Source organism: Oncorhynchus mykiss, chromosome 20 (genome assembly GCF_057628025.1).
Source record: "Oncorhynchus mykiss isolate SJ-2025 chromosome 20, ASM5762802v1, whole genome shotgun sequence".
In the NCBI taxonomy this organism is placed as follows: Eukaryota; Metazoa; Chordata; class Actinopteri; order Salmoniformes; family Salmonidae; genus Oncorhynchus; species Oncorhynchus mykiss.
The window spans coordinates 6398920-6426210 of NC_143041.1; the positions used below are offsets into that span (position 1 = coordinate 6398920).

Below are 27291 nucleotides of genomic sequence, written 5' to 3' on the forward strand. Positions count from 1 at the left end.
TGGATTTGCCACAAACATAAGGCTTTGCATTTAGGCCAAAAGGTGTATTCCTTTGCAAAGATTTTTTGCAGTATTGCTTTAGTAATGCTATTTAACTTTATGATGCATGTTTTGGTATATTTTTTATTCGGTAGATTTGTATTCTTCTTTTCACTTTCATTTAGGTCATTATAATGGAGTCACTACAATATTGTTGATCCATCCTCAGTTTTCTCCTGTCAAAGCCATTGAACTCTGTAGCTGTTTTAAAATCACCAATGGCCTCATGGTGACATCCCTGAGCCGTTTCCTTCCTGTCCTGCAGCTCAGGTCAGAAGGACGACTGTATATTTTATGTGTCTGCCTGGTTTAATACATCGTCCACAGGATAATTATTAACTTAACCATGCTTAAAGAGATATTCAATGTTTGATTTTTTCTTGTTGCCCATCCACCAATCATTGCCCTTCATTGGCTTCATGAGACAAGTTGGTGCCGAAAATGGACGCCCTATTGCTAGCTCCCAGTCAACTTTGCAGTCTTTTGTTTCTTTTAGTGTTATTGTGCACTATTTGAGTAGACAGTTTCTGCATTCTTATAAAAAAAAAAGGGTGCTATCAAGAACCCAAAAGGGTTATTCGACTGTCCCTATAGGAGAACCCTTTGAAGAGCCATTTTTGGTTCCAGGTAAATCCTTTCCACAGAGAGTTCTACATGTAACCCAAAATAGTTCTACCTGGAACAAAAAAGGGGTTTTAGCTGAAACCAAAAAGGGTTATCCTGTGGGGACAGCCGGAGAACCGTCTTTTTCTAAGAGTGCAGTATTATTTCCTATGACCTACAAGCTTGTTTCTTTTGTATTTTTTGCTTACATTTAGTTTATTTGTGTACTTTTTTGACGTTTAACTGCATTGTTAGGAGCTAGTAACATAAGAATTCACTGCACGCGCTATAACACCTGCCAAACTGTGTACGCAACCAAAAAACCAAAAAAAGAATCTGTGCTTGAAATTCAATATATGACTGAGGGACCTTACAGATGTATGGGGGACAGAGGAAGGGGCAGCCTTTCAGAAATCATGTCAACCCCTATTATTTCACACAGAGTGAGTCCATGTAATTTATTTTGTGATTTGTAAAGCCAAATGTTACTCCTGAACTAATTTAGGCTTGCCTAAACAAAGGGGGTGAATACTTATGGAACAACTTTATCTTAGTTCATTCATTTTTATTCATTTGAAAAAATGTGGAGCAAATGTGGAGCATTCTCTTATAACTTTGACATTATTAAGTATTCTGTGAAAAAAATCCAAAGCGTTTTATGATACCCACTGTCAAGCACTGACCTTAGTTATCTTTGTTTTCTTTATTATTTTGGTTAGGTCAGGGTGTGACGAGGGTGGTACAGTGCCTTGCGAAAGTATTCGGCCCCCTTGAACTTTGCGACCTTTTGCCACATTTCAGGCTTCAAACATAAAGATATAAAACTGTATTTTTTTGTGAAGAATCAACAACAAGTGGGACACAATCATGAAGTGGAACGACATTTATTGGATATTTCAAACTTTTTTAACAAATCAAAAACTGAAAAATTGAGCGTGCAACATTATTCAGCCCCCTTAAGTTAATACTTTGTAGCGCCACCTTTTGCTGCGATTACAGCTGTAATTCGCTTGGGGTATGTCTCTATCAGTTTTGCACATCGAGAGACTGACATTTTTTCCCATTCCTCCTTGCAAAACAGCTCGAGCTCAGTGAGGTTGGATGGAGAGCATTTGTGAACAGCAGTTTTCAGTTCTTTCCACAGATTCTTGATTGGTTTCAGGTCTGGACTTTGACTTGGCCATTCTAACACCTGGATATGTTTATTTTTGAACCATTCCATTGTAGATTTTGCTTTATGTTTTGGATCATTGTCTTGTTGGAAGACAAATCTCCGTCCCAGTCTCAGGTCTTTTGCAGACTCCATCAGGTTTTCTTCCAGAATGGTCCTGTATTTGGCTCCATCCATCTTCCCATCAATTTTAACCATCTTCCCTGTCCCTGCTGAAGAAAAGCAGGCCCAAACCATGATGCTGCCACCACCATGTTTGACAGTGGGTATGGTGTGTTCAGCTGTGTTGCTTTTACGCCAAACATAACGTTTTGCATTGTTGCCAAAAAGTTCAATTTTTGTTTCATCTGACCAGAGCACCTTCTTCCACATGTTTGGTGTGTCTCCCAGGTGGTTTGTGGCAAACTTTAAACGACACTTTTTATGTATATCTTTAAGAAATGGCTTTCTTCTTGCCACTCTTCCATAAAGGCCAGATTTGTGCAATATACGACTGATTGTTGTCCTATGGACGGAGTCTCCCACCTCAGCTGTAGATCTCTGCAGTTCATCCAGAGTGATCATGGGCCTCTTGGCTGCATCTCTGATCAGTCTTCTCCTTGTATGAGCTGAAAGTTTAGAGGGACGGCCAGGTCTTGGTAGATTTTCAGTGGTTTGATACTCCTTCCATTTCAATATTATCACTTGCACAGTGCTCCTTGGGATGTTTAAAGCTTGGGAAATATTTTTGTATCCAAATCCGGCTTTAAACTTCTTCACAACAGTATCTCGGACCTGCCTGGTGTGTTCCTTGTTCTTCATGATGCTCTCTGCGCTTTTAACGGACCTCTGAGACTATCACAGTGCAGGTGCATTTATACGGAGACTTGATTACACACAGGTGGATTGTATTTATCATCATTAGTCATTTAGGTCAACATTGGATCATTCAGAGATCCTCACTGAACTTCTGGAGAGAGTTTGCTGCACTGAAAGTAAAGGGGCTGAATAATTTTGCACGCCCAATTTTTCAGTTTTTTATTTGTTAAAAAAGTTTTAAATATCCAATAAATGTCGTTCCACTTCATGATTGTGTCCCACTTGTTGTTGATTCTTCACAAAAAAATGCAGTTTTATATCTTTATGTTTGAAGCCTGAAATGTGGCAAAAGGTTGCAAAGTTCAAGGGGGCCGAATACTTTCGCAAGGCACTGTATGTGTGTTCGGTCAGGTCTAGGATTTTTGTATATCTATGGGGTTTTAGTATGTCTAGGTAAATGTAGGTCTATGGTGGCCTGAATTGGTTCCCAATCAGAGGCAGCTGTTTATCCTTGTCTCTGATTGGGGATCCAATTTAGGTTGCCATTTGCCATTTTGGTTTTGTGGGTTATTGTTTATGAGAAGTTGCATGTCAGATATGTAATTAGCGTCAGGTTATTTTGTTTAGTGTTCATTAAAGAAGAATGTATTCTTATCACACTGTGTCTATGATGACCGTGACACCCACTGTATTGGATACCCACTGTATGTTGAGGGAGCTCGCAAATAAGCATTTCATTGCACCATTTTCGTTGTATCCTGTGCATATGGCGAATAAACTTGATTTGATTTTTACCTACACAGTATATTAGGCTTTATTGTTATGTTTTCTGCCCAAAACTTCTGCAGTAACACAGGGGTAACTGAGGCTCAAAGTCAAGGCAGGAAAGGAGAGAGCTGAGGATATTAATCAGGCAGCCACCATTGGCAGCCCAGGCCATCAGGATGATCACACACATAAATAACAGGCCAAGCAGTGGGGCTACACAGAGGACACGCAAGGGCAGGGAGGCAAAAGGCCAGCCATTGAATTAGAAGGCAATTTAGAGTTAAACGAATCTCATCTGCAACTCAGATTTATTGGACAGCGACAGGGTTTGTCTGGTTGATAAACCACTAGTTCAGTTCCAACAAAATTAAAAACAAACTGATATATCTAAATAAACAGGTGAACTTGCTAAAACAAATATGTTGTTTGATCTGGAACAAACAGTGGATTTGTTACCTTTGATCGGTTGAGGAAATCCATCAAACTCATCAGCCCTCAAACTCAACTCTGGACCTTGAAGCCAGTTACATTGCATTTTTTAATTGTTCCCCTCTAATCAGGGACAGATTTAGTCATGGGACACCAGAGGGGTGCAATTCATTTTCAGGTAGAACAGAAAACCCTCACAGAGTAATAGTTGAATGCCCCTGATCTACAGTAACGGACGGGATAAGACTCAAAGTTATCATGACTATAGGAATTTATATGATTGGCTCGATGGCTAAACAAGGGATTCAAATGATATCTGGAATATTTGTCAAATAAATAGACTGAATTAAAAACGACTGGATCTGACTTTTGAGGGTATAGAGCAGGATTCTCAAACTGGCGGCACGTGGACTGAATTTGGCCCACACACAGGTGGTATTATTTGCCTCTGAGCAGAAAAATGAAATCTTTTTTTATTAATATAATTTTTTATTGTTGGACATAAAAGACTGTAGAAACACCAGGAAATCAGCTCTAATTGATTTTAATTTAAGAAATCTGTTCCCAAGTATTCCCACGCAATTTTTTTTTTTTTAACTAGTCAAGTCAATTAAGAACAAATTCTTGTTTACAATGGCGGCCTACAGTACACCGGATAAACCCAGAAGACGCTGGGTATTATTTTCATTTCACTTCACCAATTTGGACTATTTTTTTGCATGTCCATTATATGAAATCCAAATAAAAATAATTCTAATATACAGGTTGAAATACAACAAAATAGGAAAAACGCCAAGGGGGTGAATATTTTTGCAAGGCACTGTATAAGGAGGAGTTGGCAAAAAAGCAGAAACAAACAACAGTAGACTTCATTGAAATCAGGACCATCAAGTTTCACATGAATTAAAGGGATACTGCAAGATTCTGGCAATTAAGTTGATCTACTTACCCAGAGTCAGATGAACTTGTGGATACCATTTTTATGTTTCTGCATGGAGTATGACGGAAGTTAGGAGTGGTTTCGCAAGCCAATAATAATTTGGAATTAGAGCAATGACTGGAAGTCTACAGGTACGCTTTTTTATTTTCCTCTAGGACATCAGGCATGTGATCTACATTGGCATGTATTCATGGATGCCAAGGCAAGCCAGGCTTCTACCAAATGTATTTAAAAAAAAATACATACAATAATTTATCTTTCATCTCTCTGTGTTTCATAATTGTCCTTCAATTCGTCAGAGGCTGAATGTATCTCACCGGAGAAAGCATCCGAGTGAGCAAAACAGAGCCCACCTGTCTCTGTATGTACAGCCCATCTATCTGATGCTGTCTGGTCAAAAAGAGTATTACATTGTTCCCGCCGTAATATTGAATGCTAGGGAAGCCAGCGAGCATTTGGCCTCCCTTGATGAAAAATGATACAATAAAAAGTGTCAAGCAAAGACAGTTTGGATTTGGCTTCCCACCAATCACATCACATCAAAAGCCAATATCATTGACAGAAAAAATTTGCATGTTTGCATCTCCTTGAGTTATTGTCCTCCGGTGGCTAGCTGGCTAAAATTGTCACTTTCCTGAATTAGCCATTGAGAACGGGATTTAGACTTGTGGTTTTACTTAATTATCCATACTGGACAAAGATTATAATGGTGATTCTAATCCAACCATTAATTCATACATTGTGCCTCTGGCCTGAGAGGATGTAAGTTCAATATGTAGCTAGATGTAGTAGGCTAATGTTAGCTGGCTTAATCGTTGCCCATGAATGGAAGTTAGGCAAGCAAGCATTTTAGCCAGGTAGCCTAGAACGACAAAAAGTGAAAGCATGAACTGTATAATAGAGTCATAGACCATTTCGGCAACACAAGAGAGATTAGGATGGCATTGGCATTTCTCTACAAGCAGGGTGAGTCAACATGCTTTTTTCTGCCTATATGCTGACCACACTGCTCGCTTCACGTGTGCGAGTGTTGCAAAATAAATGTACACATGCATTTTATTCAATCATTGCACCCACACTGCTCGCGAGCGTTTACTTGTGTTGGAATTCCTGTTTCTTGTTGTCAATGGTGTGCTCTTTTTCAGGCAACTATGTAACCTAGTGGGCACATAGTTTCAACCTGAGATAGGCTAAGGACTAGAAAAGGACTAGATGTGCTACATGAGTTCCATGTTTGTCTCTGTTGAACCGTATAACACCTGCCAGTGTCACATACTTGTGCTGTGTGTGTTAAGGTGCACGTATGACTTTAAATGATTATGCGTTCAAATGAGGCATCTGAAATGCGCTTGCGCAGTCTGTCTCACCGGAAGTGATTCCCACGCTCAGACGAGGTCAAAATGGCGACTTGCTACATGTGAAGAGGACATAAGGGAGCCGGCTTTATGCTACAAAAACATGTACAAATCGACATGTAGCAGACTCACAGGTGAACACATAGATAATGTGCTTATCTTTCTGATGCACCCGAATAAAATGTTAATTACTGTGCTTTTGCTGGTCGAAAATACCAACGTTTGCTCGGTTAGGTAAGCTTGCTAACATAAAACTGTTAGCAATGTACCGGTATGTTATGTATATGTCTGTCAGTTAGCAATGCTGCATGACCTTCGATTTAATCCAGCCAATGTGTGCCAATCTACTCTCGATTCTTCTAGTCATTTGACATATCGCTATACACATCGTGTGGTGTTGCAGTGCCAGCACCAAATCCGCCAACCATACTTTGCGTTGAAGAGTTATCTAGCTGCCTAGTTAGCAAATGCTAGCACTATAACAAGTTGCTGATGTTAGCTAGGCTGTCTGTAACTCGATACCCCATTAACGATAATATCTTCTGCCCATGGGTGTTTGTTAAGCGCCCCGACGCTTGGTCTAAACATTAACACGCATCGTTTGCGGTACGGTTTGGGAAACATAAGGAGCCTATCTTTAATATCAGCGAGAAAAAAATAAAAAAGTTACATTGCTACACACCTTTTTATGTTACTGTTCCCACACGCCATATTTCCGTTTTACAGTTTTTGTTTAGGAAACAGTGGCATACAGTACATGTGCTAACGTTAATTACAGTGCCTTCGGAAAGTATTCAGATCCATTAACTTTTTCAACATTTTGTTTAGTTACAGCCTTCTAATATAACCGATTAAATCAAGTAATCCTCATCAATCTGCACACACTACCCCATAATGACAAAGCGAAAACAGTTTTTTAGAAATGTTTGCTGATTTTGTTAAATAAAAACAGATACGTAATTTACATAAGAATTCAAAACAAGTGCATCCTGTTTTCATTGATCATCCTTGATGTTTCTACAACTTGACTGGATTCCACCTTTGGTAAATTCAATTGGTTGGACATGATTTGGAAAGGCACACACCTGTCTATATAAAAGTCCCATAGTTGACAGTGCATGTCAGAGCAACAAACAAGCCATGAGGTCAGGGAGGTGACCAAAAACCTGATGGTCACTCTGACAGATCTCTAAAGTTCCTCTGTGGAGATGGGAGATTCTCCCAGAAGGACAACCATCTCTGCCTTTATGGTAGATTGGCCAGACGGAAGCCACTCCTCACAATAAAAGGCACATGACCGCCTGCTTGGAGTTTGCCAAAAGGCACTGAAAGACACTGACCATGAAAAACAAGATTCTGTGGTCTGATGAAACCAAGATCGAACTCTTTGGCCTGAATGCAAAGCATCACGTCTGGAGGAAACCTGGCACCATCTCTACGGTGACGCGTGGTGGCAGTATCATGCTGTGGGGATGTTTTTCAGCGGCAGGGATTGGGAGGCTAGTTGGGATCGAGGTAAAGATGAACGGAGCAAAGTACAGTGAGATCATTGATGAAAACCTGCTCAGGACCTCAGACTGGGGTGAAGGTTCACCTTCCAACAGGACAACGACCCTAAGCACACAGGCAAGACAACAAGAGAACGAGAGGCACCTTTTCATTATAATGTTGAAGAAAATGCGTTCCTAGCGTGTAAGGAATGTTTGCTGGCCTAATAAATTCTAGCCAGCTAGCTAATGTTTATAAGTATAATTATTTTTGGCTACACTTATGCTAACCCGTTTGCGGTCCTTTTAGCGTCACTTGCTGGTTAGCTGGCTAGTTAGCTACAGTATTTGGCTACTACCGTCAGTGTTTATCATATTTAGCCTATTCCACCATTTGTAGAATGCATACTGGCATTTGAATATAGCGCGGGAAAAGGGAATCTGGACACGGTAGACACATTTTATATGTAGGTGTAGAGGCATTACTCGTTCGGAATTCTATGATCAGAACTTTGTGATCAGAATATTAACGCTGCATGAACTGTTAAGTCTAGACGGCTTGAGGTGTGGCTAAGGTGTCTGTGGTTCAGGGCAGGGTTCTGGAATTATTTCAGCCTCCTGAGTTTGAAGAGGCGCTGTTGCACCTTCATCACACTTTGTAAAGGGATAATTTCAGGTCGTCAGTGATGTGCACACCACGGAACTTTAATCTTCTGACCTACTTGTCTGCGGCCCCATCAATGTGGATGGGGCGTGCTCTGTCTGCTGTCTCCTGTAGTCCATGATCAGCCACTTTGTTTTGGCACTCACATCCTCCCTGTCATCAGCAAACTTGATGGAGTTGGGGACGTGCTTGGTCATGGAGTCGTGGGCGAACATGGAGTGAAGGAGGGGGCTGAGCACGTACCCCAGGGGGCGCCCGTTAGAGAATGACCGAGAATATGTTGGGCCGATATTATACTTTATATAGCAAATACCAGCCGCCACTCACCGCCTGTGCCATGTGTACTTCAATGCCTAGGAATGTCTAGCTGGGAAAATCAGCAGAAAGCGTCAAGCCAACTCATTCTCCAACAGAGATATGATTTATTGAGAAGTGGATGAATTGGCACAGTGACCAAAAATCAAACTCCTGTTGCAAATGATAAAGCTTGTGTCGAACAGGTTCGGATATGCATGCAAAAAGAAAGCTAGGAAGCTAATGAAATAGCTATGTGACCTGTTAGCAAAGATTACGATAACTATCCCTTTCATCTGTGGCGTTATTAGCTACTATGCTAGCTAGCTGGTTAGGTGATTTTGGTGCTAAGATATCAGATATGATCTAATAGCTAGCTAATGTTAGCTGGTTAGTATTTTGAACATGCACCATTTTTGGCAACGAGCCATCTGACTAGCAGTGTAACTTTAGCTATTTAATGGTGTACTGATCTGACCAGTAGCAATTGTATCCGTAAATTGACAGTTGATAGTCGGATTAGATTGTCGTAATAGGGAAAGAAGTGTCTTAAAATGCAGAAATAAATATTGATGTTGATTTGGCCCCCCTTTGCTGCTATAACAGCCTCTGCTCTTCTGGTAAGGCTTTCCACTAGGTGTTGGAACATTGCTGCAGGGATTTGCTTCCATTCAGATATGTGCATTAGTGAGGTCAAGCACTGATGTTGGGCGATTAGGCCTAGCCCGCAGTCAGCGTTGCAATTCATCCCAAAGGTGTTCATTCTGTCAGGGTTCTCTGCATGCCCGTCAAGTTCTTCCACACCGATCTCAACAAACCATTTCTGTATGGACCTTGCTTTGTACACAGAAGGGCAACTGAAACAGGAAAGGGCCTTCCCCAAACTGTTGCCACAAAATTGGAAGCACCAAATCATCTAGAATGTCATTGTATGCTGTAGCGTTAAGATTTCCCTTCACCGGAACTAAGGGGCCTAGTCCGCACCATGGAAAACAGCCCCAGACTATTATTCATCAACCAAACTTTACAGTTGACACTATGCATTGGGGCAGCTAGCGTTCTCCTGGCATCCGCCAAAACCAGATCTATCTGTCAGACTGCCAGATGGTGAAGCGGGATTCATCACCCCAGAGAACGCGTTTCCACTGCTCCGGAGTCTAATGGCGGCGATTTTTACATCACTCCAGCCAACGCTTGGCGTTGCCCTTATGCTTGTGTGTGGCTGCCCATTTCATGAAGTTCCTGCCAAAATAATGATTGTGCTGACGTTTCTTCCAGAGGCAGTTTGGATGTCTGTAGTGAGTGTTGCGACCATGGACAGACAATTTTTACATGCTTCTGCACTCGGCAACCCCGTTCTGTGAGTTTGTGTGGCCTATTAGGAATTTATACACTTGTCAGCAACAGGTTTGGCTCAAATAGCCAAATCCAGAAATATGAAGGGGTGTCCACATACTTTAGTATGTGTAGTACCAGTCAAAAGTTTGGACACCTACTCATTCCAGGGTTTTTATTTTTACTATTTTCTACGTTGTAGAATAATAATGAAGACATCAAAACTATGAAATAACACATGGAATCATGTAGTACCCAAAAAAGTGTTAAACAAATCAAAACATATTTGAGATTCTTCAAAGTAGCCACCCTTTGCCTTGCCAGCTTTGCAAACTTGTGGCATTCTCTCAACCAGATTCATGAGGTAGTCACCTGAAATGCATTTCAATTAACAGGTGTGCCTTGTTAATTTGTTCTTAATGTGTTTTGTGCCAATCAGTTGTAAAGATAGCACTATCTGGTACAAGACCAAGTCCATATTATGGAAAGAACAGCTCAAATAACCAAAGAGAAACAACAGTCCATCATTACTTTTAGACATGAAGGTCAGTCAATCTGGACAATTTCAAGAACTTTACATTTTTCTTCAAGTGCAGTTGCAAAAACAATCAATCACTATGATGAAACTGGCTCACATGACGACTGCCACTAAAAAGGAAGACCCAGAGTTAGCTCTGCTGCAGAGGATAAGTTCATTAGTTACCAGCCTCAGTTTACATCCCAAATAAATGCTTCAGTTCAAATAACAGACACATCTCAACATCAACTTTTCAGAGGAGACTGCGTGAATCAGGCCCTCGTGGTCAAATTGCTGCCAAGAAACCGCTTCTAGGACACCAATAAGAAGAGACTTGGTTGGGCCAAGAAACACGAGCAATGGACATTAGACCGGTGGAAATCTGTCCTTTGGTCTGATGAGTGCAAATTTGAGATTTTTGGTTCCAACTGCCGTATCTTTGTGAGACGCAGAGTAGGTGAATGGATGATCTCCGCATGTGTGGTTCCCACACATGGAGCATGGAGGAGGTGGTGTGGGGGTGCTTTGCTGGTAACACTGTCAGTGATTTATTTAGAATTCAAGGCACACTTCACCAGCATGGCTACCACAGCATTCTGCAGCGATCCGCCATCCCATCTAGTTTGGGCTTAGTGGGACTATAATTTGTTTTTCAACAGGACAATGACCCAAAACACACCTCCCAGGCTGTGTAAGGGATATTTGACCAAGGAGAGTGATGGAGTGCTGCATCAGATGACCTGGCCTCCACAATCCCCCGACCTCAACCCAATTGAAATGGTTTGGGATGAGTTGGACTGCAGAGTGAAGGAAAAGCAGCCAACAACTGCTCAGCATATGTGGGAACTCCTTCAAGACTGTTGGAAAAACATTCCTTATAAAGCTGGTTGAGAGGATGCCAATAGTTTGCAAAGCTGTCAAGGCAAAGGGTGGCTACTTTGAAGAATCTCAAATATATGTTGACTTTTGACACTTTACCGTTACTACATTATTTCTTAGTTTTGATGTGTTCACTATTCTGCAATGTAAAATAAAGAAAAACTCTTGAATGGGTAGGTGTTTCCAAACATTTGCCGTGTGTATATAGATAGATCTCTCTCACATGTAAAGTGTTGGTTTCATGAGCTACACAAAAAGCTTGTTACACTAAAATTTTGTGCACAACTTTGTTCATCCCTATTAGTGAGCATTTCTCCTTTGCCAAGATAATCCATCCACTTGACAGGTGTGGAATATCAAGAAGCTGATTAAACCGCACGTGCAGTTTTGTCACACAATGCAACAGATGTCTCAGGTTTTGCGGGAGTGTGCATTTGGCATGCTGACTGCAGGAATGTCCACCAGCACTGTTACCAGAGAACTGAATGTTCATCTCTCTACCATAAGCCGCTTCCAATGTCGCTTTAGAGAATTTGGCAGAGCGCCCAACCGGCCTCAACTGCATGCCGTTGGGTGTGCGAGCGGTTTGCTGATTTTCAACACTGTGAACAGAGTGCCCCATGGTGGCGTTTGGGTTTGGAATGGAATAAGCTATGGACAACGAACACAATTGCGTTTTAGCGATGGCAAATTGAATTAATAGAAATACCGCGATGAGATCCCGAGGCCCATTTCTTTTAAGGTGTCTGTGACCAACAGATGCATATCTGTATTCCCAGTCATGTTAAATCCATAGATTAGGGCCTAATGAATTCATTTATATTTACTGGTTTCCTCATATGAGCTGTAAGTCTGTAAAATCTTTATCGTAGCAGGTTGTGATATGTGATAACTTAAACTATAGGCAGATTTGAGTCATTCAGACAATGTTCGTTTTCATTTTACCCTCACTCTTCATGTTTTAGATATTATGCACATTTATGGCTTGGTAGAAAATGTCATCGCCATTGAGCTAGTTCTCATAGTAGCAGGAAACTGCAGCAACTGATATGAGCGACGGCGAAGAATGTGATTAGATACCTCGCTCTATCCAATCGTAGCAGTTACTTCCCGCCCATTTCTTGACAGATGGCTGAACTAGCCAATTGATTAGTTTCGAATTTCATCCTGGCAGCTGAGCTGTTTAGAGATGCGTCCTGACAGTGGGGGAATAAGAAAAGAAAAATCCGCCATCGCGGAAAATGACCGCACGTTATCACAGAGCAATGAGAACATCTGACATTATGTTGAACCCTTTTCCATTGAGTATATATTTTATATTCTCAAACTAAACTGAAAATGTTGAAGACAAACATTTCCTAGACAGCCATGTATGCATTAATGCATACATTTTGAAATCAAACAATACATTAACTCATTGTTTTTTTACCAAACTACATAATGGTTATAATTGTATTTGAATGAATCTCTTGATAAACTAGGTCAATTTAGATGACATAGGCCTACTCACAATACATGTGAATGCATATTCAATAGGTGTATGTATAAGTGAAACAACTCAGACCGCTGCACCACTCGGGAGCCCAAGGCGCTGCCTCTCGGTGCAAGAGGCGTCACTGCAGTCGCTGGTTCGAATCCAGGCTGCATCACATCCAGCCGTGATTGGGAGTCCCATAGGGCGGCGCACAATTGGCACAGCATCGTCTGGGTTTGGCCGGGTGTAGACCATCGTAAATAAGAATTTGTTCTTAACTGACTTGCCTAGTTAACCTTTAATTAATAAAAAAAAAAAACAGCTGTGCATATGTCCTTCCACAGAGGTGTGACATGCTGGAGTGACGCTTCTCTATGCAAATGTTGATCAGTAGGCTATACAGAAGGCAAGCAGTTTGGCTCTCGAACGGAAGGCAAGCAGTTTGGCTCTCGAACGGAAGGCAAGCAGTTTGGCTCTCGAACGGAAGGCGAGCAGTTTGGCTCTCGAACGGAAGGCGAGCAGTTTGGCTCTCGAACGGAAGGCGAGCAGTTTGGCTCTCGAACGGAAGGCGAGCAGTTTGGCTCTCGAACGGAAGGCGAGCAGTTTGGCTCTCGAACGGAAGGCGAGCAGTTTGGCTCTCGAACGGAAGGCGAGCAGTTTGGCTCTCGAACGGAAGGCGAGCAGTTTGGCTCTCGAACGGAAGGCGAGCAGTTTGGCTCTCGAACGGAAGGCGAGCAGTTTGGCTCTCGAACGGAAGGCGAGCAGTTTGGCTCTCGAACGGAAGGCGAGCAGTTTGGCTCTCGAACGGAAGGCGAGCAGTTTGGCTCTCGAACGGAAGGCGAGCAGTTTGGCTCTCGAACGGAAGGCGAGCAGTTTGGCTCTCGAACGGAAGGCGAGCAGTTTGGCTCTCGAACGGAAGGCGAGCAGTTTGGCTCTCGAACGGAAGGCGAGCAGTTTGGCTCTCGAACGGAAGGCGAGCAGTTTGGCTCTCGAACGGAAGGCGAGCAGTTTGGCTCTCGAACGGAAGGCGAGCAGTTTGGCTCTCGAACGGAAGGCGAGCAGTTTGGCTCTCGAACGGAAGGCGAGCAGTTTGGCTCTCGAACGGAAGGCGAGCAGTTTGGCTCTCGAACGGAAGGCGAGCAGTTTGGCTCTCGAACGGAAGGCGAGCAGTTTGGCTCTCGAACGGAAGGCGAGCAGTTTGGCTCTCGAACGGAAGGCGAGCAGTTTGGCTCTCGAACGGAAGGCGAGCAGTTTGGCTCTCGAACGGAAGGCGAGCAGTTTGGCTCTCGAACGGAAGGCGAGCAGTTTGGCTCTCGAACGGAAGGCGAGCAGTTTGGCTCTCGAACGGAAGGCAAACAGTTTGGCTCTCGAACGGAAGGCAAGCAGTTTGGCTCTCGAACGGAAGGCAAACAGTTTGACTCTCGAACGGAAGGCAAGCAGTTTGGCATCTGTAGCACCATAGACTCCACTGATCAGCCAAAAAAAGCTCAATAACTCAATGCATACACATACTCCTATTGAATATGCATTTGCATGTATTGGGAGTAAGACTATGCCATCTAAATTTCCCTAGTTTATCAAGAGATTTACGATTCAAACAAAATTACCGTTATGTAATTTTGGTAAAAACAAAGTAAAATGTATTGTTTGATTTGAAAATGTATGTAATGCATACCAGGCTGTCTGGGAAATGTTTGTCTTCAACATTGTCAAATGTAATTTTGAATTTCATCCTAAAATATTGTCCATCGGTTTCCTAGACCCCCGAGGATCAGCGTGGCGGGGGTGTTGTTGCCTACGTTCATCACATGGGCTTGGCCTGTCAGGAAGTCCAGGATCCAGTTGCACAGGGAGGGGTTTGGGCCCTGAGCTTAGTGATGGGCTTGGATGGCACTATGGTGTTGAAGGCTGAACTGCATTCTTACATGGTATTCCTCTTGTCCAGGTGGGTTAGGGCATTGTGTAGTGCAAGGGCGGTTGCATTGTACGTGGACCTGTTGGGGCAGTATGCAAATTGTAGTGGATCTAGGGTGTCAGGTAAGATTGAGCTGTTGAATTGTGACTCCACTTTGTCTCTATACTGACGTTTTGCCTCTTTGATTGCCTCATAGTTCTTCCAGAGCCAATTCGCTTTTAAACAAAACCATGTAAAGTCCTTGGACTATAAGGAGTAATGTTAGGCTCCTTTAGTCCATTGTTGGGCTAGCCTCTGTTATAGCAGAGCAGCATTAATTACTTTTCTAGCAAGTCCAAAACAGTGGACATTTTTGTCAGATGATGCATATTCATGTCATGAACAGGGTTGTTTTGTGTTTTTAGGTCTGGTTGGTGTGAGTGTGAACCAGAAACTATTTGGTAGAAATGCCATTAGAAATCACAAGAGTGCTCGCAGCCTCATCCAGATGTCCAGGAGAGACCCATCACAATGGATTCACCACCTCAACTTCTTGAAGCGCCAGGTAAGTCGCATACCGCCCATTTTATCAGGCAACAACAACACTGTTTTGTAAGTGATAGGGCACAATCTAAGGACAGAATGTTGTCTATCATACCAATTGACTTCTCAGTCCATGCTCATGTAACCTAGTTGGCCTACATTTACCAGGTAATGTCAGGACATGTACACAGGATTAGCTGTATTATACTTGCAGCTGTATAGGCTATGTCATGGGCAGCCGCCACTTATTGATAAAAAATAAGAGAACGACTAGCTCGATGTGTTACATGTTTTTGTCAGCTGCATGTTATGCCAGTGCCACCTAACCATGTTGTGTGCCAATGTACAAGTATGACTTTCACTGCTTGTACTTTCGAAGCAGGAATATGTGCCATAATGTGCCAATAGAGTGCCTTTATCTTCACACCCACTATCTGCTCTACCCCCCTCTTCACAGTATGTGATGAGGAGTAACAATGCCCTCTATCAGAGAGCTAAACCTAAGCAGACAGCCATCTTGACCGTCCTCGAGGACCATCGTGATGACGGCATGGACAGTCAGATCCGGCAAGTCCCAACCATCGACCATGTGCCTATGGTCACCGATGTCACACCACAGCCAGAGACCACAACCACAAATATGACTGCAACACCTGTCTCAAGTCCTGTCTCGACTGTGGTAGCACTTGCTGTGTTGAAACCTCCCTCCAGCAAGACTGTGTCACCACCACAGACAAAGGTTGTGTCCAGTGCAGCTGAGTCTGGGACTGAGATGTTAGAGGTGCCCCATGTGCAGGTGGAGTCTGATGAAGCCAGGGAGGCTCGGCTGGAGAGGCAGTGGAAGGAGCTCAAGGTGGACCTGGCTGAGCTTCCAGATGTGTACGCCAAACTTTCCAAAATCAAACTCACAGGTATGTTAAGGACTAGGCTATGCATGCCAGACTACTTGGTAACCAAAATCAAGTCTTAAATGCTTAGTGATCAAACTTTAGCAAGCATTGACAGTGTTATGATTTTAGGCTTTTTTAAAAAATTGTCCGTAAAACCAAAGGAACATGTATGAAAGCATGTCTTATTTTTAATCAAGCATGTGCACAATTTGGTCTAGGGTATTGCTTCACCTTTCACAAAGATGGGAACTTGTAGCATTCGCATATACTCGGGGATGCAAACTCGTCACTTTCCAGCGATATCCGCCATTTTGATTTTTAAATGGGTTGTCCACATGAATTGTGTAGATCCTAAGAAAAAAGGTTTGGGGTATGTTTCTCGTATTGAAAATATTGACTGAGCACAGAATGAATCCTCACGCATCCTTCAATGAGAATATCAGAGTTCAGAGCGGGATGTCCTATCAGAATGAGTGCTTTATCCAATATCTTCAAATTTAGGAGGCAGTTGCCGAATCAATATAATTCTATTTTTCTGGTGTTCCTTAAATTCGGTTTGGTGCCTAACTTTTGGGAGCTGTCGTGGTGGTGGGGGGGCGTGAGTGTGTAAAGTTGTCTGAAGAGTAGGCTAGTAATGGGGGTGGGGGGGCGTGAGTGTGTAAAGTTGTCTGAAGAGTATGCTAGTAATGGGGGTGGGGGGCGTGAGTGTGTAAAGTTGTCTGAAGAGTAGGCTAGTAATGGGGGTGGGGGGGGCGTGAGTGTGTAAAATTGTCTGAAGAGTAGGCTAGTAATGGGGGTGGGGGGGGGCGTGAGTGTGTAAAGTTGTCTGAAGAGTAGGCTAGTAATGGGGGTGGGGGGGCGTGAGTGTGTAAAGTTGTCTGAAGAGTAGGCTAGTAATGGGGGTGGGGGGGGCGTGAGTGTGTAAAGTTGTCTGAAGAGTAGGCTAGTAATGGGGGTGGGGGGCGTGAGTGTGTAAAGTTGTCTGAAGAGTAGGCTAGTAATGGGGGTGGGGGGGGCGTGAGTGTAAAGTTGTCTGAAGAGTAGGCTAGTAATGGGGGTGGGGGGGGCGTGAGTGTGTAAAGTTGTCTGAAGAATAGGCTAGTAATGGGGGTGGGGGGGGCGTGAGTGTGTAAAGTTGTCTGAAGAGTAGGCTAGTAATGGGGGTGGGGGGGGCGTGAGTGTGTAAAGTTGTCTGAAGAGTAGGCTAGTAATGGGGGTGGGGGGGCGTGAGTGTGTAAAGTTGTCTGAAGAGTAGGCTAGTAATGGGGGTGGGGGGGCGTGAGTGTGTAAAGTTGTCTGAAGAATAGGCTAGTAATGGGGGTGGGGGGGGGCGTGAGTGTGTAAAGTTGTCTGAAGAGTAGGCTAGTAATGGGGGTGGGGGGGGCGTGAGTGTGTAAAGTTGTCTGAAGAATAGGCTAGTAATGGGGGTGGGGGGGGGCGTGAGTGTGTAAAGTTGTCTGAAGAATAGGCTAGTAATGGGGGTGGGGGGGGCGTGAGTGTGTAAAGTTGTCTGAAGAATAGGCTAGTAATGGGGGTGGGGGGGCGTGAGTGTGTAAAGTTGTCTGAAGAATAGGCTAGTAATGGGGGTGGGGGGGGCGTGAGTGTGTAAAGTTGTCTGAAGAATAGGCTAGTAATGGGGGTGGGGGGGGCGTGAGTGTGTAAAGTTGTCTGAAGAGTAGGCTAGTAATGGGGGTGGGGGGGGCGTGAGTGTGTAAAGTTGTCTGAAGAATAGGCTAGTAATGGGGGTGGGGGGGGCGTGAGTGTGTAAAGTTGTCTGAAGAATAGGCTAGTAATGGGGGTGGGGGGGGGCGTGAGTGTGTAAAGTTGTCTGAAGAATAGGCTAGTAATGGGGGTGGGGGGGGCGTGAGTGTGTAAAGTTGTCTGAAGAGTAGGCTAGTAATGGGGGTGGGGGGGAGTGAGTGTGTAAAGTTGTCTGAAGAGTAGGCTAGTAATGGGGGTGGGGGGGGCGTGAGTGTGTAAAGTTGTCTGAAGAATAGGCTAGTAATGGGGGTGGGGGGCGTGAGTGTGTAAAGTTGTCTGAAGAGTAGGCTAGTAATGGGGGTGGGGGGGGCGTGAGTGTGTAAAGTTGTCTGAAGAATAGGCCAGTAATGGGGGTGGGGGGGCGTGAGTGTGTAAAGTTGTCTGAAGAGTAGGCTAGTAATGGGGGTGGGGGGGGCGTGAGTGTGTAAAGTTGTCTGAAGAGTAGGCTAGTAATGGGGGTGGGGGGGTGTGAGTGTGTAAAGTTGTCTGAAGAATAGGCTAGTAATGGGGGTGGGGGGGCGTGAGTGTGTAAAGTTGTCTGAAGAATAGGCTAGTAATGGGGGTGGGGGGGGCGTGAGTGTGTAAAGTTGTCTGAAGAATAGGCTAGTAATGGGGGTGGGGGGGCGTGAGTGTGTAAAGTTGTCTGAAGAATAGGCTAGTAATGGGGGTGGGGGGGCGTGAGTGTGTAAAGTTGTCTGAAGAGTAGGCTAGTAATGGGGGTGGGGGGGGCGTGAGTGTGTAAAGTTGTCTGAAGAATAGGCTAGTAATGGGGGTGGGGGGGCGTGAGTGTGTAAAGTTGTCTGAAGAATAGGCTAGTAATGGGGGTGGGGGGGCGTGAGTGTGTAAAGTTGTCTGAAGAGTATGCTAGTAATGGGGGTGGGGGGGGCGTGAGTGTGTAAAGTTGTCTGAAGAGTAGGCTAGTAATGGGGGTGGGGGGGGGCGTGAGTGTGTAAAGTTGTCTGAAGAATAGGCTAGTAATGGGGGTGGGGGGGGCGTGAGTGTGTAAAGTTGTCTGAAGAGTAGGCTAGTAATGGGGGTGGGGGGGGCGTGAGTGTGTAAAGTTGTCTGAAGAATAGGCTAGTAATGGGGGTGGGGGGGGCGTGAGTGTGTAAAGTTGTCTGAAGAGTAGGCTAGTAATGGGGGTGGGGGGGGCGTGAGTGTGTAAAGTTGTCTGAAGAGTAGGCTAGTAATGGGGGTGGGGGGGGCGTGAGTGTGTAAAGTTGTCTGAAGAATAGGCTAGTAATGGGGGTGGGGGGGTGTGAGTGTGTAAAGTTGTCTGAAGAGTAGGCTAGTAATGGGGGTGGGGGGGCGTGAGTGTGTAAAGTTGTCTGAAGAGTAGGCTAGTAATGGGGGTGGGGGGGGCGTGAGTGTGTAAAGTTGTCTGAAGAATAGGCTAGTAATGGGGGTGGGGGGGCGTGAGTGTGTAAAGTTGTCTGAAGAGTAGGCTAGTAATGGGGGTGGGGGGGCGTGAGTGTGTAAAGTTGTCTGAAGAGTAGGCTAGTAATGGGGGTGGGGGGGGGGCGTGAGTGTGTAAAGTTGTCTGAAGAGTAGGCTAGTAATGGGGGTGGGGGGGGCGTGAGTGTGTAAAGTTGTCTGAAGAGTAGGCTAGTAATGGGGGTGGGGGGGCGTGAGTGTGTAAAGTTGTCTGAAGAGTAGGCTAGTAATGGGGGTGGGGGGGCGTGAGTGTGTAAAGTTGTCTGAAGAGTAGGCTAGTAATGGGGGTGGGGGGTCTCAATAACAGTTACGTAACGGATATTATTTTTGACGGTGTATCGTTTTGACTGCCACAATATAATTTTTCCGCTAGTTAGCTGGACCTGCACCAAAACTCATTATTTTATTATTTTATTATTATCAAAACACCAAAAACATTATTTTTCCTTCATAGATTGTTCTCCATCTTCTTAGGAGCTGATTGTTGTTTTCAGCACTTTTTTTCCATTACTTTTTTTTATGTTTAGAACATCGAATTGCAGTTCATATCTCATCGGCAGCCAAGTATCGTGATAATATTACTGCATTACTGCCACAATGAAAATGCAGATCAATATGTGTTAATATTTTTTGAATACATTCCTCCTGCCAAATCACAGGTAGGCCTTTGGATATGAGCAAATCGGCCATTTTCTGCAGTAGTCCATTCAATGTGTTGTATTGTATTGAGGTGTGAATATCAGGGACCGGTTTTTGTGTAGCACAGGTGCAGAATGTATAGAAAACTATGTATAGAAAACTGACCTTGTATCACATCGTTAGTGAAATGTTGTTATCGTGACAACCCCACTCCGCAATTAAGTCTACACAGAACTTTCTTGTTTCCGTGTCACCCTTTTCTGTCACTCACCAGTTTGCATTCCTGATCCTGTTCTGCCAGTAATTGCCCAAAGCTGTAGTCCTATAATTGATATGGAAATTATGGCGGGTATTCAAGTATGATAAGCATGCATGTTGCTTGTGTGTGTAGGTATGATGTTGATATTGTTGTCTGGTTGTTTCAGCGTTAGTAGTGTGGACGGCAGCAGCTGGTTTTGCCATGGCTCCAGTGCCCTTTGACCCTGCCACCTTCTTCCTGGCATCCCTCGGGACAGGGCTCGCCTCCTGCACTGCCAACTCCATCAACCAGGTCAGTTGCGTCACTGCTGTGTGCGCATGTGTCAAAATTGTCATGCAGAGTAGCCTGCGTGGGCATTCTTGGTTTGGTTTCAGACATTGTCTTGTTATTGCAGTGAGATATGACCATCGGTAAAGCACAATTAGCTGTGTATATAGGCCTGCTGTATTATTAATGCATGTATTATTGTGGACTATATCCCCTCCCCGTGATGAACTTTGTTTTACCTGGAGAACAAAAGCCAAATCTTTGGTTTCTGGCACTGTATGGGGTGGTTAATAGCTCAAAACCTTAATGATTCTGCATTTAACATCTTCCCCTGGTCAACCCCAGACTTACAAAACATTAAAATCACTGTAATCGGTCCCGTGTGGTCCATTTTTTACTTGTATTTCTCCCTCTTAAGTTGTTTCTCTGAAAGATGGATGAGGTCTCATTTCAACGGCTGGCAAGATTACAGTTGGGTTCTGAAACGTGTAATAGATTTTCATTGCACTTTACACAAACATGAACTCACTGGCTGACAGACATGCACACACACAGTACTGTCCCCTCGTCGTGCACTTCTTGTTGTTCTACAAAACATTGCGGGAGCCATTGACAGCACCTTTGAACTTTTAGTTAAATTCCTCTCTCGCTGCGTATCTAAAAAATGCATTAACAGGCGACTCAAACTGGAATACTGTTATTATTTGTCTGCTGAAGGCTTTTTTGTGCCAAAAAATAAAGTGACCGCTGCGCCTGGACACTTAAAATGCCTGGAATAATCAGACCTCGCTGAGTGTTGACGCTGTGCGCTGGAATGCGCTCCATGACTTAAGAATATTAGTTTAATGGACAACCTCTCCCTCAGCCCTGGGTTGAACCCCAATTAGCTGCAGCCTTCTGCCTGTAATTTGTCCAGGGCCCTGATTACACTGCAGGTTCCTGCCCTAGGGGCCAGACAGCAGGGTTATGTTCACTCAGGTAGGCTCCAAACCGAAGAAAACCGACTAAAACTGGGAGGGACTAACCTGAACTAGTCCAATGAGAAATGCTTGTTTTTGTTGCAAAATGTGTTCGGTTGTAAAAACCCTTCCTTAGCCCTAACACTAGCCCAGCCTTCAACAGCCAAGTTCCAGGCAGTGTCCCCTCTCTCGTTTAGAGCTGAAATTAGGTTATTTTCTCAACCGGGTCACAATGAACGGAACTTATAATTTGTCCCAACAATCCAAAGCTCTTGGACCTGACCTTTCCGTGCAGGCATGTAGTATTTTCTCTAGTCTAGCGTTTCATTGTCAGTGTGACATCTGTAGAAATATGATTAGCGTCAATCCATCAAACAAACAAAAAATGGCATTGTCCCGTCAATGACTTCTTGGAACGAAACTCTGCCTGCCTTGCCCCTTCAATTTACCTCTTCACCCATCTACCTTACACTGGAGCAGGTGTGTAAAATATCCTATAGGTTGACAATTATGTCTCCTTCTCTAAAAGCAGTGGCAGGTTGGTACTCACTAATCCCCAGCTGTAGGGCTCCAGGGCCCCAGCCCTGAGGAGTTCAGTGCTGAGAGATGGGAGAGGCGGTAGCCGCCACATGTCCGTCTGTGTGTCCGTCCCTGTGCGTCCGTCCGTCCCTGTGCGTCCGTCCGTCCCTGTGCGTCCGTCCGTCCCTGTGCGTCCGTCCGTCCCTGTGCGTCCGTCCGTCCCTGTGCGTCCGTCCGTCCCTGTGCGTCCGTCCGTCCCTGTGCGTCCGTCCGTCCCTGTGCGTCCGTCCGTCCCTGTGCGTCCGTCCGTCCCTGTGCGTCCGTCCGTCCTGTGCGTCCGTCCGTTCTGTGCGTACGTCCGTCCCTGTACGTCCGTCCCTGTACGTCCGTCCCTGTCTGTATCAAGTCAGCCGCTGTCATTCTTAATTTTCTTTATAGATATTGTTTCGGGGCAAGGAAGGACATGATGATTCATCTTTTATTTAGAGTACTAGATCTTTCTCTTTTCATCATCTCCTCCCAGCACAGCAGTCACCAGCCAGGCCTAGTCAGAACAGAAGCCTGGGGCTTGGGTGAAGGTGAAGTCCAGGGAGCCACCCACCAAGACTGGGTTTAGGTGACGGGTCTCGGGCCCTACGAAATCAGTTAAATTAGTCTGATTTGGTTTTATTTTCCAGGTTTCCGTTTTTCGCTCTAAAAGTCATTAGACCGATGTTAACAATGTTTCTGTAGTGCTCATCTGATTGCAGTGTTTGTACGACAAATGGCCACTGGATTGACGCAAATAATCATGAGCTCATTCTAGTGGTAGACCAACACGCACACAGACGCGGGCATCCCTGTGCCATTTCAGAAAGTTGAAGGAAAATACGAATCACTGATGCATTTTGTTTATGTCTTATGATAATCTTGGGCAAATTAATGCATTTTCTAAAGTTAAAAACATTTTAGTTGATTTCCTACTAAGTTCAATCCATTTTTGAATTTTGTTTTAATGTCTGGATTCTTTGGTTCCGTCCGCCGTCTACGCCAACTCAGTTTTTATTGGGTCCTAGAGGGGAGTGTGTGGCTATAGTTTGGGTAGGCTTGAGGTGTGGGTTAGCTGCTGTTCTGAAGTGGGCAGTGTGGAACATGTGGACTTCCTTCAACCGGACATGAAAGGTAGTAGTCTAAGTTGTAGAGTTGGGAGGTAGTATTACAGTAGAGCAGGACAAATGGAATTCATGTTGATTTGTTTTGTTTGATGTGTCTCCGCTTTGAAGTCTTAATGGGCCCGCCAGCCAGGCCAGTGCATTATGGGTGGTGGCGGCGTGCACTTGGCCAACTGACAGTCATTTATTCACGCTGGCAAAGAGACATACAGGAAGAAAATTGTGGATGAGGTAAAAATGCCATTGTCATTGGATCGCAGTAAATTGTCTTTGAAAGTAAATACAGAGCTCTTGTAGGACTGTCTTACCTCAACATGTTTTCCTTCTTTTTTTTTATGTGGATGGCCTTGTTTTTTTCAGACCTTATGTAAGCAGAGCCCGCGTCTCCTCACGGTTCTGTCTGGAATCTGAGGGCATTAAATCTTTAGGCCAGGGCTTCTCTTTCTTGTGGCCAGCACCAGTTGTCAGACAGACCGGGGCTTCACTCCACACAAGGCAGGCCCTGTCTGCCTCCATGTTTCTTGTCTTTCTCAATGTCCCTCTGTGGTGACAGATCCCTGTGATGTCATCCGTTTTAATTGGCAAGATTGAGGGATTGAATTAAATGTAGTTGAAAGGGAAAAGAGCCACCTGGTTCAAGGAGGCCATTTCTTCCAGTTGGTGTCCCAAATGGGGCCTTTTTACCGTACATAATGCTCTACTTTTGACTATATAAGGAATGGGGTGCCATTTTGGATGCAGACCTAACCTTACCTATGCTGGTAGTATGCCTACTGAATGATACTGGCTGGCCAGTGATACTTTCCTAAAAAAAGATATCCAATGAGCCCATAGAGAGATTAGGGTTTTACAGTATTTGTATTTGTTTCTCTAACAGGGTAACACAATTCTTAGACAAAAAAGCCAGTTAATTACAAGTTGGTAGTTGCTCCCCCTTTTAAAAAAGTTATACTGTACGTATGTCTATGCACGTGACTGCCAAGTAGTTGTTTTTGCTTTGTTTGGAAAAGAATGTCATTTTCTTTTGTGTAATTACACACACACTCACAGGCCTAGGGGTTGTCGTGTGACACGTAAGACTGCGGTGCGCTGCCACACACACTTTGCTTCCGCGGTGACTCTCTGATCCTCCGCTGTGTCGGCTTGACACACCGGATCATCTGTCAAGGTTTTGTCTCGTAAAAGAAACACACCCTCACCTGGGCGTAATTGATCTAAACACTTTGGTCGTCCATTTGGTTTTCATAATAAAACCAAAAGAAAGGGAGGGGTACGAAGAAAATTACACATTTTTTTTATATATATATTTTTTAGATGTGGTGCCAAGTGTTTCTTTTCTTCAAGTAGTGCTGCTACAGTGTCAGTGTAGTGGTTGGGCTTGATCAAAGCACACACTTATTTTCTTGATTTGACAAATAAAACTACAGCTTCAAATCAAAGTAAGCCGAGGGTAGATCCCCCCCCCACTAAAGATCCACTTCCTATGAATTCCCCCACCACCCTTTAATCCTTTAATGTGTTGGGCCCTGAAGACTGAATTGTCGGCAGCGGACGGAGTGTGTGTGTGTGTGTGTGTGAGACCACATAAAACAACTGTGGTTGAATTACCTTCAGGAAAGGGAGAAAAGAAAATGTCTTTGGGGAAGAAGAATGCCTGTCTTGGGTTTGTATCCCAAATAGCACCATATTCCCTGTATAGTACTACATTTGACCAGAGTTCTATGGGTCCTGGTCAAAAGTAGTGCACTATACAGGGAATAGGGTGTAATTTGGGATTTAACCTGTCTATGAAGCCAGCAAAGGGAAGCCAGACCTTCAGTAGTGCAGCTATCAAAGCCAAGGCTGCTGTTCTTCCCATGGGGGAAGTGCCCGAAGGCAGGCGCTCTCACAGACAGAAATGTTGTGGTTTCTTTTCTTAAACATCCCCATTTCGGGAAACTGACGCAAGGGTGTAAGCGCCTGGAGTCATGTAACAATGGCATGGCACCGTCTGGAGTTTCTCACTGCACTAAAAAGACACAATGACAGTCATGTGATTTGACCCCGAGTCAGCGAGCCAGAGAAGGATAGTGGGCTTTTCCGCAAGAGTTCCCAACAAAACTTAAACAGCTGGCTTGGCAGTTGGATCACCAGCTTTGCTAAACCGGGTATCCAAGTTTGTTTGTCTGTGTGCTTTCCTTGCGGACACGATTTGACGTGGTTCATGACAAACTTTCTGACTACCTCACCAGATGAAATGTGCCCAATTTGATTTCACGGACAAGGTGGTAGTTAGGGTTGAATAGCGGGAACTTGGTTACCGAGATTTCCCGCCCAAACCCACTCCCTTTTCCTAGGATAAATAACTGCAAGAGACCAGAAAATTATAATAAATAATTTCTATAAGCAGCATTACGCGAAATGGAAGTGTTAAATTGTATGCAATGTCTGAATCTGGCTTCTCTACGGCTTTCTCTGTATGATCAGTCATTAACGCTCACTGTGGGGACAGGCGGCACATCTCGGTATGGACTGCAGTTCACAAGGCATGTACCCTCATGGTAGCTTTTTTTCTTGTGACGGGAAGGCCTGCATTTGCTGCAGCTTAGCATATACTATAGCAATATAAGGACTGAATGCGTGTCTAATTTACACATCAGTCTGGCTTTCGGGGGACACTTTTTTTCCCCCATATTTTTGTGAAGATGATTTTCTTTTAATTACAGCTGCAGAGTTCTAAAACAGCCTATCACTCGAATATCGTTGCTTTAAATCAGTGAGCAGTCTTTCCTTCCGTTACGTTCAAATGTCATCAGTAGATAATCCTGTTCAAGATAATACAGTGTACATATAGATGTCCTACCCTACCTCTTTCAGGTAATACATTCTATGCAGTATTAGCCTTGTATTTAGGTAATGAATGGTGGGTTATGCGTACGCTTCTAACTTATAGCCTCTGTTTCTTGTGCAAAATGCACCGGCACTCCGCTGGTTCCTCTCATAAAAAAAGCTTAGCTCTTGGAGTCCCAGGAAAGGATAGACGAGAATAGCTGGATGGACATATATTTATTTGAATTTCTTATACTAATAAACTATTCGATGATTTGACATTCATCTTGTTTGATGAATGTTAAACACAGCAGCCAATAGGAGTTTGAAAGAAGAGGACAGGCTATGGCGTTAGGCTATAGCAGTTATTTATTCAGACTCATGACCATTCCATCTGCATCTTATTCTAGTCCAACTATTGTTCAAGCATGTCATGACAATGAAGATGAGGACAATGACACTAATTTAATTTAACTGTTGACAGCGAGGAAGGCATGAAGCAACACTAGAGAAAGTAATACACACAACATTAGGGTAAATATTATGATATCGAGGCTTACTAAATGTAAAATTGGTCCTATTATAGTCAAACTTGCTAGCCCATATTTGTAACTTTGTAGGCCGCATGTCCTGCACCAGCATTGCATGTTTTCTCCTAGCTTCATGGTTGGAATGTGGTGTATAATTCCAGTATATAATACAGTTCACGCTCAAAGATTAGCCTACTGGAGCATGTTTCATTTATTTACCCAGAAGATATAGCTACATCTATTTGTTTCTGTAGTAGAAATGTGCTATCCATGTGCTGGATAACAGCACAATTATTTGGGCTTTTTTGTGCTTGGGGTCAAATGACTTTAGCTCTGACATTGAAGATATTTTATGCCTTTAGGCTCATGTTGCATCGGGTTTGAATTTTCATGCCGATCAAAACTCTAATCCAATCCATACATTTATATGCTTTATGATACTTCTGGTTTTTGGTGGGAAATACCGGGTTACCTGGGAAAAGTGTTTTATTCTCGGGATAAAACATTTTGTGAAAACCGGAGAATATTCAAACCTAGTGGTAGTAGTATTGGAACCTGCTTGTGGGATGAGGTGGTGATGGCCTCGTCTGAGGGCTGAGCTTGTGGTTTTCCCTCAGAGCTCCCTGTGTCCTTGCAAACCTGCCAGATGGTTGAACAGCTCTGTAATGGGTCTGGAGACAGGGCCTTGAGTGTTTTAGTGTCCCGGAGGTGGTCTGGCTTTCCAAGCCCCTGGGGGTTACAGCAGGGAAGGACTCCCCGGGTGTTCCAGCCATCAGAAGGCCACTCGGGCCCATCTCCCCCGCATCACTAACTCCCCACTCTCCAGCCCTAATTTCAGCTAATTGAGTAATTGGGACTGAAGACTGTTTCAAGCTGGGTCTAAA

At 44.1% G+C, this 27291-nt stretch overlaps 1 protein-coding gene across 2 annotated transcripts in view; it reads left to right on the plus strand.

The window, feature by feature from the left end:
• The first annotated feature begins 6107 nt into the window (after window positions 1-6107).
• cox10 (cytochrome c oxidase assembly factor heme A:farnesyltransferase COX10) overlaps window positions 6108-27291 on the plus strand; it is a 77231-nt gene continuing 56047 nt past the window's right edge. Inside the window, exons 1-5 of one of the 2 annotated variants that reach the window (XM_090212043.1) lie at window positions 6130-6237; window positions 14514-14698; window positions 15073-15212; window positions 15648-16101; window positions 20340-20464. In XM_090212043.1, coding sequence (XP_090068169.1) covers window positions 15156-15212; window positions 15648-16101; window positions 20340-20464 — 636 coding nt within the window. In that variant the 5' untranslated portion in view covers window positions 6130-6237; window positions 14514-14698; window positions 15073-15155. Of the gene's footprint in view, window positions 6238-14513; window positions 14699-15072; window positions 15213-15647; window positions 16102-20339; window positions 20465-27291 lie in introns of both variants that reach the window. The other variant, XM_021576252.3, reaches the window with a different exon arrangement.